This window comes from Peromyscus maniculatus, chromosome 1, assembly GCF_049852395.1.
Source record: "Peromyscus maniculatus bairdii isolate BWxNUB_F1_BW_parent chromosome 1, HU_Pman_BW_mat_3.1, whole genome shotgun sequence".
Classification (NCBI taxonomy): domain Eukaryota; kingdom Metazoa; phylum Chordata; class Mammalia; order Rodentia; family Cricetidae; genus Peromyscus; species Peromyscus maniculatus.
The window spans coordinates 130,318,657-130,331,078 of NC_134852.1; the positions used below are offsets into that span (position 1 = coordinate 130,318,657).

The 12,422-nt window shown below is 42.2% G+C and overlaps 1 protein-coding gene across 11 annotated transcripts in view; it reads left to right on the top strand.

Annotated features, from left to right (window-relative positions):
• Positions 1–1,158: 1,158 nt before the first annotated feature.
• Positions 1,159–12,422, top strand: part of LOC102926537 (phospholipid-transporting ATPase ABCA3-like) — a 106,736-nt gene continuing 95,472 nt past the window's right edge. For 3 of the 11 annotated variants that reach the window (XR_013044499.1, XM_006985724.4, XM_076551375.1), the window contains exons 1-4: positions 1,212–1,552; positions 7,266–7,383; positions 7,727–7,976; positions 11,679–11,806. Coding sequence is in view for 9 of the 11 variants with exons in the window: in XM_006985724.4 (XP_006985786.1) it covers positions 7,324–7,383; positions 7,727–7,976; positions 11,679–11,806 (438 nt within the window). In the remaining 2 variants the exon portion in view is untranslated. Of the gene's footprint in view, positions 1,553–2,831; positions 3,073–7,076; positions 7,162–7,265; positions 7,384–7,726; positions 7,977–11,678; positions 11,807–12,422 lie in introns of all 11 variants that reach the window. The other 8 variants (XM_076551354.1, XM_042282741.2, XM_076551368.1 and 5 more) reach the window with 8 other exon arrangements.

Below are 12,422 nucleotides of genomic sequence, written 5' to 3' on the forward strand. Positions count from 1 at the left end.
ACAGTGGTGGAGGAAGTGCTTTCGGGAAGTCAAAGAAAAGGGACTATTCTAACCCAGGTGGTAAGGTGTCAGGAAGGAGCAAAGAAGCTAGGGTTCGAAAGAATAATAGCAGCAACAACAGCTGTCTCATTTGACTACATCAAAAGCAGCTGAGGCCTGGAGGTGCTATTGGTAGCCTTATTATTTTAGGCTCTGGGATCTGTCCAAGGTCGTCCAAAGAGTCAGCAGCAGGTAGGCTTCATTTGGTGTGTGTGTGTGTGTGTGTGTGTGTGTGTCATGTGTGCAGGTTATCCAAGGAGAACAAAAGAGGGCATCTGATCTCCTGGAAGTGGAGGTTACAGGCTGCTGTAAGCCGCCACCATACATGGGTGCTATGGACAGAACCGGGACCTCTGGAAGAGCAGTAAGAGCTCTTCACAGTAGACTGGCTTCAAAATCCCTACGTAGCCAACGCTGGCCTTGAACTCCCCATGCTCCTGCCTCCACTTCTCAGGTGCTAGGACAGCAGGCGTGCACCACCAGAGCCAGCTTTAATTATTATTATTACTATTAATATAATACAACTATTATTGAGTGTAGTAATGACTTGAGAGAGAGACTATTAATTAACTCACTAGTAATGCAGGGGAAGCTGCTGTGTCTCTCCCCTGCCCTCTCCTAAGGCCCGGGGAAATTCTCTGCTGACCACCTACAGATCTAGGAAGGAGTGGGTCGCTGGCCCGTCCCTAGACTGCTGCCAATGCGCTAAAAGTGACAGCAGGGCAGAGTGGTCCCCAGGCTGCAGCAATACTGACTCAACAAAATTTATTGGACACACTCAGGAAATAACGGTCAACACTCATGAGAAATATTAAAATAATGAAATTTAAAAAAATTAACCAAAGGAGAACAACACTAGAAAAATATCAAAAAAATCATTGGAAATCAGAATAATGGAGTTTCTCTTTTGCTTTGGACTCTAGGACAGCTTCTTAAAAAGACTGAAAATATTGTATTTATGTGGGCTTCTGAGTTCTGCCGTCGCCTCAACCGTCTTGCTGGCTTTATTTACTATGAGTCTCTGGATGTGGACCAGCGAGCGCGCCTGCGGAACCCCGCGGAGGGGGTGGGGGGAGGCTCCAGGGCGCATGCCCGGGCGACACCCGGGCGGCTCCTTCCGGCGCGCGTCCCCGTTCCCACTGCGCGCCCCCGTCCGTCCCGACCAGGTCCGCGCCGCCAGGCGGTTGGCTAGAGCGTTGAGAGGAGGAGCGGTGCCCGGGCGACGCGCGTCCCCTCGTGGCCGTGGAGGCGGCTGTTGTGGGGTCTGAGAGGGAGAGGAATGACTGTCTAAAGAGTTAGAGTCCGGGCTGTGTATCCTGTGCACACAAGGCACGTCCATCTCCAAGGAGATTGAGTTGGGGCACTTCTAAAGAAGTCCGTTGTGCTGGGTTTTGAAACAGAGCCTGGGGCTGACACAGGTGTGTTGCAGGTATTGACTGCCCTTCACTAAGGAGACTGAGGGGCGAGATGTCCCGGTGACTTCCCTAGCAAGTGGCGACAGGAGCAACTGTGCGTAAGTAATCCACGTATTCTGGAGGCTGAGGCAGGAGAATAGCAAGTTTGAGGGCAAACAGGGCTACATAGCAAGATCCTGTCTCCAAAAGCAAACAGAAGAAAGGGGCCTTTAGACATTCTTGGGAAAAGTTTTATGATAGGCACGTGTGCAATGTGTGTAGTATGCTTTCCCCTTTTAACCTCCTGATTCTTACCAGTTTGGCTGGTTTGTTTATGACTCCCCCTTCCCTCTCCTGCCGTATTATTATTATTATTATTATTATTATTATTATTTTATTATTATTATTATTATTATTATTATTATTATTATTATTATTCAGGGTCTTGTTGACCTTTAAACCTGCCTGGCCTTGAACTCACTATGTAGCCAAAGCTGTCCTCAAGTTTAAAGTCTTCTTGCCTCAGCCTACTTAGTCTGTGATTAACATCATGCACCATCCCACATAGCATGACTCCATCTTGATATGGACAATTTTCACAATTTAGGGGCTAGAGGGAAGAAGGGTTTGGGACCCAGGATCAGCGTTAGTCTTAACCTGATTTGCGGCAAGTCAGTTGACTGCTGTATCTCATCTATAGTTAGAAATAATTCTCTATCAGTCTCATGGTTCTGTTTATTTAAAATATTACAGTAGCACAACATAAGCTTAAGCATATTTTTGAGTGCCCTTTACCACACTCATAATGTCTTCACTAATTCCGGATCGTTTCATCAATCCTGCACTAACTAAGCAGTCGCTATCCATTGCCTACTTCCTGCTGCCCCTGGCAACTGCTGTTCCTTTTTCTGTCTGAATTAGTGGAGTCTGGACATTTCATATGAATGGAATCGTATGTTTGACTTAGCATACTGTTTTCAAGGTCCCCACCCGTTGTAACAGGTGCCATGCATCCTTCCTCACCTTATATGGGCAAATGAGACTCCATTGTGGAGAATCACCACATTGTATGTATTTGTTCATCAGTTAAATGGACTTTGGGGTTTATGCTGACATCGTGAACATTTGTATATAGGTCTTATTTCACATTTACTTACTTAGTGTGTATGCACATGTGTGGAGGCCAGAGGACAACTTGTGGGAGTAAGTTCTCTCCTTCCGCCATGGGGGTCCCTGGCTTCAAACTCAGATCATCAACCTTGACAGCAAGCACCCTCACCTGCTAAGCCATCTCACTGGTCCTGTACATTTTTGAGCGGGTGGCCGGGGGTGGGGGGGGTGGGGGGGGTGGGAAACGACGAAACGACGACAGGGTATGGGCATACTTATGTTTTCTAGGAGTGAAACTGGAGAGTCATGTGGAAATTGGACATTTGGCCTTTTGAGAAGCAAGCTACCCATCTGTTTTCCAATATGGGCCGCCCCATTCCACACCAGTGCGTCAAGGTTCCAGTTTTCTACCTTCTGAGGAGCAAGTCAATACCTGCACACACTGTTTTCTATTTTGTTTTTGATATAGAATGTATAGTGTGTGGCATGTGGAGCAGGAACCCATTGAGCTTGTAATTTTCATTTTTCTGTGAGTAATAATGTGTGGCTCTTTTAGTACACTGGCTGTCTGTAGGGTTTCTTTGTAGAAATGTCTGTAGGACTCGTTGCCCGTTATTTGGCTGGGTTGTATGTTGTGGTAGGGTTGCTCTGTATGTTCAGGATGTGATTTGCCAGTGCCTCCTTCCACTCTTTGTCCCAGAGTGCGTTGTTGTTAATGATGATTCGAGACTTCTGTTGATCCCAAGTGTTTGCTTTTGCCTCCACGTCACGTCACTGATAGTTTTGTGTATGGCACGAGATTCACACCCAGTTTCACTCCTTTGCACTGGGATCATTAGTTGAGCACATTTGTTGAAACTTGTATCTTTTTCCTGGTGAGTGAGCGAGCATGATGTCCATCAACCATGGTGCATGGAGCGTTTCCCTACTCTGCCTGTGCTTTTCCCAGTTTTGTTCTGTTACAATGATTGACATGCTGCAGACATGTTGATAGTATGAAGTGTGGGACTTCCAACTTGATTCCTTCCAAAAATGGTTTGTCTATGCAGTATTTCTTAGGATTCCATATGAATTTTAGGACCAGCCTGTTCAAGGCAGTTGAGTTTTGAGCTGAAGATCAACTTGGGAGGCGTTTCTGTCATACAGTGGGTCTTTCAGTCTTCGAATACAGGGCACTCTTTTGTTTCTTTAGGCCCTAGCTTTTTTCTTCTCTTCCCTTCTTTCATTTATTTATTTATTTATTTATTTATTTATTTATTTATTTATTTTTGGTTTTTCAAGACAGGATTTCTCTGTGTAGCTTTGAGCCTTTCCTTTTTTAAAAAAACATATTTTAGATTTTTTTGTGTACAAGTCCTATACTTCCTTAATTTATTTTTACTGTTTTACTTTCTGATGCTCTTGTAAATGGAATTGGGGGGTTTTAAAGATTGTCCATCACTAGTGTATAGAAACAAGCATTTTTGTATGGTGATCTTGTTTCCTTCAAGTTGGCCGAGCTTATTAGCTTGATCTATTGCTTTCTTTTGTGGGTTCATTGGGGCTTTTCTGTTTGGAATAGTGAGTGTAACATCCCCAAAGAAAGGAAGGTTTATTGTTTTCCTTTACAGTTTCAATGACTTTGGTTTCTTCCCCATCTTCTCTGTGTCCTGTTCATCTTTCCTCTCTTTTTTGTCTTCTTTCTTCCCTTGTTCTTCTTGAACTTATTTTTTGTCTGCCCAGGCACTGTAGTTAGCTGAGGGGGAGGGGTGATACAGACAGACGAGGAGGCTATTGGTCAGTCTTTCCTAATTGATTATGATGTATCTGTCATGTTGAGAAACTACACTGCAGTTCCTCATTTGTAGATATGAGGGATAGAATAGCCAGAGGCATCTGAAGAGTCCAGAGCAGAGAGAGAAAGAAGTAGACTGGACATGGTCAGCAGACTGGACCTGGGCACTAAGAAGCAGTAACAGAGAAGAGAGCTAGATAGAGGGAGAACATGGAACAGAGGAGAGTGGCGGGGGAAGAGGGGGGAGCAGGGAGAGGAAGACAAAGAGAGGATAGCCAAACTAGCAGGGTTGTAAGGGGAAGGAGGCCCCTGAGCTGGAGAAGTCTAGTGAAGGGGAGGCCCTGAGAAGAGCTAGGTTCTTGTGATGCGGTGGGGAGCCTGGAGGCCAGCATGCTTTGGTATGCTAATAGGCACCACAGACAGCCATTTGTCCCTCCAGACAGTGTCAAGGGAAGTGGCTCCTTTTGGTAGAGGGGAACCGGCTTCACAAGGCCCTGAGGAAAGCTGACTTTTGTCTAAATGCTAAAAATTGGGGAAATGGAGCTTCTTTTGGACCTGACCAGATTTTAATAATTTGAATCAGCCGGGTGGTGGTGGTGCCTGCCTTTAATTCCAGCACTCAGGGAAGCAGAGGCAAGTGGATCTCTGTGAGTTCAAGGCCAGCCTGGTCTACAGAGTGAGTTCCAGGACAGCCTACCTGGGCTACACAGAGGAACCCTGTCTCGAAATCAAAACAAACAACAACAACAATAATAATAACAATAATAATTTGAATCATCTTGTTTTGGTCAGTCAAGAAGTTCTGTCACTTTTCTGAGTTTCTTTTTTATTTTCTTGCGTGTATGTTTGTGTGGTGTGTGTGTGCATGTGTGACATGTATTTCTGTAGGTGTGTTCGCATGTGTGTGGGTACAAGTTTATATTGGCATGTGTGTTAAGGACTGAAGTTGATGGGGCTCTCCCTCAATTGCTCTTTCACCTTATTCTTTGAGACAGAGTCTCACAATCAAACTCAGAGCTCACAGATATGGTCAATCTCAATAGCCAGGTTGCTCTAGGAATCCTTACCCTTCCCAGGTACTTTTTCATCTCTGATGGCTCATCTCTCCTGATACCGTTTCTCTTTTTCTCCAAAGAGCTTCCTTTACTAATTCTTTCAGATCAAACCTACTAGCTGTGAAGTCTCTTAGTTTTTCCTTCATCTGTGAATGTCTTTATTTCAGACCTTAATTTCTGAAGGATGTTGTTTGAGAATATCCATTTCATGACTAATAGTTTCACCCTCCAGCAGTTAGAAATGTTAGCCAGCTGTGGTGGCACACCTCTGTAGCACCAGTACTTGGGAAATCAGAGGCAGGAGGATCACAAGATTTAGGCTAGCCTGGGCTACATAGCAAGACCCCATCTCAAACAAACAATAAACAAATGCATGTACGTTTGTTATGTCCTCTGGCCTCCCTGATTTCTGCTTTGCTACTTTCTGAATGTTTGTTTCCTTAAAGGTATTTTATTTTCTATCATTCCCCCTTCCCTTCCCCACCCCTTCCCATGTCCTTGCTCCACTCTCTCTTAAATCTTTGGCCTTTATTTAATTATATGTATAAAATATTAAATATATTTACATATCTTTATATATATTTAACAAAATATCAAACATATATGATATATATATATATATATATATATATATATATGAACATAACTTACTCGGTTTGTATAATAATGTTACTTGCATGTATATGATTTCAGGGCTGACCATTTGGGCTTAGGGTTCTTCCCTGGGGAAGACTATTTCTCCTGCTCTCTGTATTCTTTTCATTGCCTGTAGTCTCGAGCTAAGACCTTGTGAGCTTTCTTTGACTAGGGTTGAGGCACATGAGATGTCCCTCCTTGTGTCAACATGTCTAGTCGTGTCAGCCTTGTTCAGGTTTAGTGTCCTGTCTGATTGATTATGTGTCTGTATGCATATATCTTTGCATTTATCTTTATTTAGTTTTCCTCAGATTCTTGTATTTATATCTTCTCTGGCATTTGGCACTTTGTGATTGGGTTATTTCATTTAGTATAAAATATTCTTCAAGATCCATCCATTGACAAGTATCTGAAGTTCCTTCCTGCGCAACCATTCTTTACCAGCCTCAGGGGGCTGCACAATCACACTGATTGCCCTGAGTTATATCTGCCAGGGCATGGAGGAGATGGCGAGCTACCATTTAAAGAGTCAGAGCTTTGATTCTTGAAGATGAAAATGTTATGAATGGTCGTGTTGGTTGTGGGACACTATGATTGATACCCTTAAACCAAGCACTAAAAAATACTCATACTGGCGAATTTTATGCAATATATGTTTTATCACAATTAAACAAATGTGATGAATAATCCTCAGAGTCCCCATAGTAGCAATTAACCCCAAGGGCAGAGGGAAGTCCCTGTAAGGTAAGTACTACCATTTCCTGACTTACAGATGATAAGGAGCCATGGGTTAATTATTTTGCTCAGAATTACATGCATGCAGCATGTTGAAGAGTTGCTGTCTGAACTCAGATCCTAGGTTCATAGTTACTATGCCATGCTATCCATGGCTGTGAGGAATGGGTCATGTTGTGAACTAACCAGATGTTTGGTACAGAACATTGTATGTGAAGGCATTAAACAAGCAGGTGTTTAACACTGTAGTTTATGAGAGACATGCAGAAGCTTCCCAAATAGTGATATTTTACATTTATATTTTATATCTCCACTGTGAAAATGGATCTGCAGCTTGCTCACACTTACATTGCTATTCTCCAGTGTTTTAATGAATTCATATAAAGGTATGGAAGAGCAGACACGTACCCATTTCAAGGTTTGTTTTGTTTGTTTCTTGTAGTTGTCTTTCCATTGTTAAGTGGAAGTATGGAACAATGAAGCAATAATCCTTTTTCTTGATGACATTTCATATCTTGGCAGGTGACTTTGTGTTACATCTTTGTTTCATAAGCATTGAGCTCTCACTCTTTCTCATAAAATGGTTTCATTGCGCATGAAGCAATTTTCAGTCCTCCTATGGAAAAATTTACTTTTGAAGGTAAGTGGAGGTATTTGTGGGAGCTAGATGGAAAGTCTATAAAGTCAGAGGGGGAACTAACATCTCCTCTACCACATTTGGTTATAGTTTATTCTCTTGCTTTGGTTTCAAGGCTGGAGCTAGCACTGCTTGTTCTGGAGAGCACCCTGAGAATCAGTAGAGTCAGTAGAATGAAATGAACTATAGAAACGAGTGAGGAGGGCAGTCGAGGGAGCTGTTCTCATTGTAGAATGAAGCAGAATCATGTAGGGCAGTGTTGTGTGTACATACCTACATGCAGGAGCACACACATGCACGTGCTCACGTATTCACTAACACAGTCCTCCTGTTTTATTTTTTGCAGAGGCGGAACGTGGTTGGCTTAGTGGTGGAGATCCTCTTGATATTTCTATTGTTTGCATGGACTCTGACTATGCGCAAAATTACAAAGAAGACATTTACTCAAGCTGTGATTTTCAATCCTATTCCCCTGACATTACCCGAGTTTGTTAATAAAAAGTTTGAATATGAATTGGCTTATGTGCCTTCTGGGAGTGATGCGGCAAGAAATATTACTGAGATGGTGAAAAAGGATTTAAATTTCAACTTTAAAGGTTAGAAATTAAAATACTTGAAGTACTTCTCTGGAGATGTTTTAGTATGATTCAGTAGCCTTCATAAGTCGTGCATTAGTCTCCTCTAAATAGTTGGTTCAAATGCCTTCATGGCATAATCACTTTTGAAATATAATATTTAAAATCAGATGACTGAATTAATTTCTAGTTCTAGAAATATAACTATTCTTTGTTTATAATTATGCTATGGAAAACCTTTTGTGTGTGTGTACACGCATGTGCATGCATGTGTTTGTATGTCAGGTGTAGACGTCAGAGGACATTTTGTAGGCACGGTTCTCCTTTCACTGATGCGGTCATGAGGTTGGCATCACGTGCCTTTACCCCATGAGTCCTCTCACCAGTCCTGTGATTATACATTCTGACCCAAAAGCACATGATTTGTGTCAAGTATTAGGGCAAAGCAGATGTTTTTTGGGGGGCACAGATTTTAACATCACTAATTTTTGAAAAATCTGATTTAAGAATGATATATGAGTGATTCTGAAAAGAAAAATAATGTAGAGTCATAGAAGAGACACTCTTTACCAAACGTATTTCTGCATATTAACTTGTTCTTCCCTGACACTGCTGGGAAGGTGGCATCTGTGCCTCCAGTCCTGTCACGTGGCTCATGTCACTGTAGGTTTATTTTGGTTTATACTTTTAAAGCTATGATATTTCTGGAGTAGTGGTGGCAAGGCAGTGGACTAGAACTCGTCTATTTATATTAAATACAGCAATACTTTTGCAACCCTGTGGATAAAAATGCCATCCAGTTAGGGGCTTGTGAGTCCAAGACTTGGGAGAGCCACCTTGAGGGGACAGTGCCCAGGTAGCAGACTTAGCTGATGTGTTTCTGCCTTCAGAGCTCGAAATTCCCCATATCCTCATGGACTTGGTCGTGTCCTCCTTTGGTAGTCTTGCTGTAAGAACCGTCTACTGGGGATTTGGGGTGAAGGGTGCCCACTGCGCCTCCAGTGATGGACCACCTGACCTCAACTCTGGCCACAGACCAAAAATGTCCCTGAGACTCAGGTCTAGGCCCTCTCAGCAGTGATTAGAGACCACCTTTGTGGGCAGGGTGAGGACCCAGCTCAGAGACCTAGATAGAGAAAGGGATTCCTGTGTGAGCCACCCCCGCCCCCACCGTGGTTGAGGGGTGGTTTGACTGTAGACTGAAAAAGGGACTATGATGGGACTCTGTTTGGCCCATCATAGCCGTCGACTGAGAGCAGCCTCATGTATAGAACCAGGAAGGTATTTGTCTGAGTCCCTGGGGCACACTTGCCCCACAGTTACACCAGACCCTGAAACTGATGTAAGGTTCGGATAGTTTGCCTCTGTAGTAGACTGAGGTCAGCCCTGCTGGTACACAGGGCACACGAGGGAAGAGGTGCCAGAGGGATCTGCTGACCTCAGTCTTTGCTATGGAATCTGAAGCAGCCCTGCAGCTTGGCTTCAGGGATCCCCATCCATGGACCAGGGAAGTTGGAGCCTTCCCAGAGAACTGGATGGGTGAAGCCTGGATCTGTCTGAATGCCTAGTAACAGGCACATTTCCTGCACAGGGTTTTGAGCTTGCTTCTTTGTGGAAATTGATGTACTAATTCTTAAGTTCATACAAAATGTGATTCACTATAAGCCAAAATAGTATCAAGAAATACTGAATTTTTGAACACACACACACACACACACACACACACACACACACACACACACACTTTTGGTACAAAAGTAGATTTATATATCAGTGTTATAGAATTGAGATTCTAGAAATAAAGATACTGGCATAGTAAATTGATGTTTTGATACTATTTCAAAACTAAACCATGGAGAAAGAATAGTCTTGAGCTATTTAGAAACAGAATGTTTCTCATACAACAGAATGTTGTTGACTCATTTACTTGAATCTTATGTAAAAATAATTCAAATTGGGCCAAAAATCTAAATATGAGAGCCAAAACTATAAAGCTTTTAGAAGAAAAAAAAAAGGATTGTCTTTACTACCTTGGATTTGGAAAGGGTTTTTTATTTATGACCAGCAAACAAACAAACAAACAAAACAAAAAAAGGAAGAACCATAAAATGCAATAAAAAATACTTTGTTTTCAACAAAATTGAAAATATTTTCCAAAGGAAGCTATCAAGAAAATGAAAGACAGGCTAAAGGTCAAGAGAAAATATTTGCAGATGATATATATGATAGGCTTGTAACAGAATTATAAAACATTCTTAATAACTTAACCATAAGAAGACAAGTGTGCAGTTTCTGAAACAACAGAAGGTATGAGTGAATACTTTGCTGAAGACTGAAGAGGATCTCTAGATGATAAGGAAGTGCATGGGAGGGTGTTCAGGGCAATGTAATGGAAGACACAAGGAGATGCCATTCATAACTGGAACAAAAGGATAACAGCAAGTTGATTAGTGTGTGGAGCAGCTCCAGTGGGAAGGTAAATGTGGCTCTACTTTGAAAATCAGTAGCAGTTTCTCAACTGATACACAGTTACCATGTGTATCACCAGGGTATACATGAGGGGCAGCTCACTGAATTCTACTGAAAGGCAGCCATAGAGGAAAGCATCAGTCACTTAAAAGTTTAGGCAAAGGGAGTAAATTTTTGTTTATATAGAAGGCAAAATTATAATGAATATTTTAAGTTGATGAATAAAATATTGATATAATTTTACAAAACTAGTTATTTTGATGAGTATGTGGTAAGATCCTCTTGGCCCTGATTTGCTTTCCTCTGGTTAATGTTTTGCTGTTGCTGTTTCTGGAGTCACACTCAGGACTTCCTTGTGCGAGGCCAGCACCCCACAGCTAAGCCACAACCCTAATGTCAGGGGAAGAGGATTAAAAATCAGAGCTTGAACAAATGTCTTCTTTGAAATTCTGCGCATAGTCAAAGTCCACACGCTGATTGAACTCAGCCTCCATGTGATTAGTGGCTATCTGGGCACTTGTTGACTACTGCGAGCCTGTTGACAGATTTTTGTCCGTTTTCTGTTGGGTTGACTTGTTCTTGACTTGCTTACAGCTGTGACAGGTGTATTTGTTGGTTATAAGCATTATTTATCCACTTTGGATTCAGTCTGTGACTTGTCTGTTCCCTAAATGGTATCTTGAAGAATAGTAATTTTTAAATGTCATTAAGCCCAATTTCTTGATTTTTTTTTAATATCTGTTGCTCTGTCAATGCAAACTCCAGTCAGTGGTTTCCTGTGTGTGTGTGTGTGTGTGTGTGTGTGTGTGTGTGAGAGAGAGAGAGAGAGGGGGGGGGGGCTGGAGATTGAACCTAGGGCTTTGCATTGCGTGCTAGGCAAGTGCTCTACCCCTGAATTACAGCCACAGCCCTTTTCTTTTCTAAAGAACATTTAAATCTATTTAAAAATTTCCATTTCCTCCAAAAATCACGAAGACAGTCTTTCCATTATCTTCTGGAAGAAGAGCTGTGTGTGTGTGTGTGTGTGTATGTGATTATACACTTATGAATGATATATTAGTGATTTACTTTTATTTTATATATATTTTTCATTTGTTTTCCATACTCCAGGTATATATTAGATGGTCTGAGTGTCATTTGTTAAGTGGCACTGTTTGGAATTTTCAATGTTGTGAGGGTTGTGTTTCTTGGTGCCGAGAATGAGTATTAGACCCTACACATTTATGTGGGCAACTTGGACTTTTCTCTCTACAGTTCGAGGCTTTTCTTCAGAAGAATCTTTTGAGAAATACATCAAGTATGAAAACAAGTCTTCGTATGTGCTGGCTGCTATTGTGTTTGAGCACATGTTCAAAACCAACAGTGAACGGTTGCCACTTCAGGTGAGAAAGCCTTATTTAAAGACCTGACGGGGTGTGTGTGTGTGTGTGTGTGTGTGTGTGTGTGTGTGTGTGTCTGTGTGTCTGTGTGTCTGTGTGTGTCTGTGTGTTTGTCTATATGCATGTGTATGTCTCTCTGTGTGAACACGCTTGTGTGTGTATGTGTATGTATGAGTACTGGTACCTAAGTGTAGAGGTCAGAGGACAATTTCGGTGCTGATCCTTGCCTTCCACCTTGTTTCTGAGACAGGGCCTTTTGTTCACCAACAGGTATATACACCAGGCTAACTGGCCCACAAGAGAATCTGCTTCCATCTCCCCACGGGGTCACTGGAATTACACGTGTGGGTACCACATCTGGCTTTATATGGATTCTGGTATTTAATACAGGACATCATTCTTGTATAGTAGGCACTTTGGTGACTGAGCCATTCTCCTAGTCCTCCTCCCTTTTAATTCCTCCAGTGGTTACTGTTATTAAGGGATACATTGTTTAGCTTTAAGTTCTAGAATTCTCCCTCCTATTGATTTCTAGTTTCCATGCTATAGCAGCCAGAAACAGTATCCTGTATGGTTTTAATCTTCTGATTTACTGAGACTTGCCTCCTGGCCCAGTGTC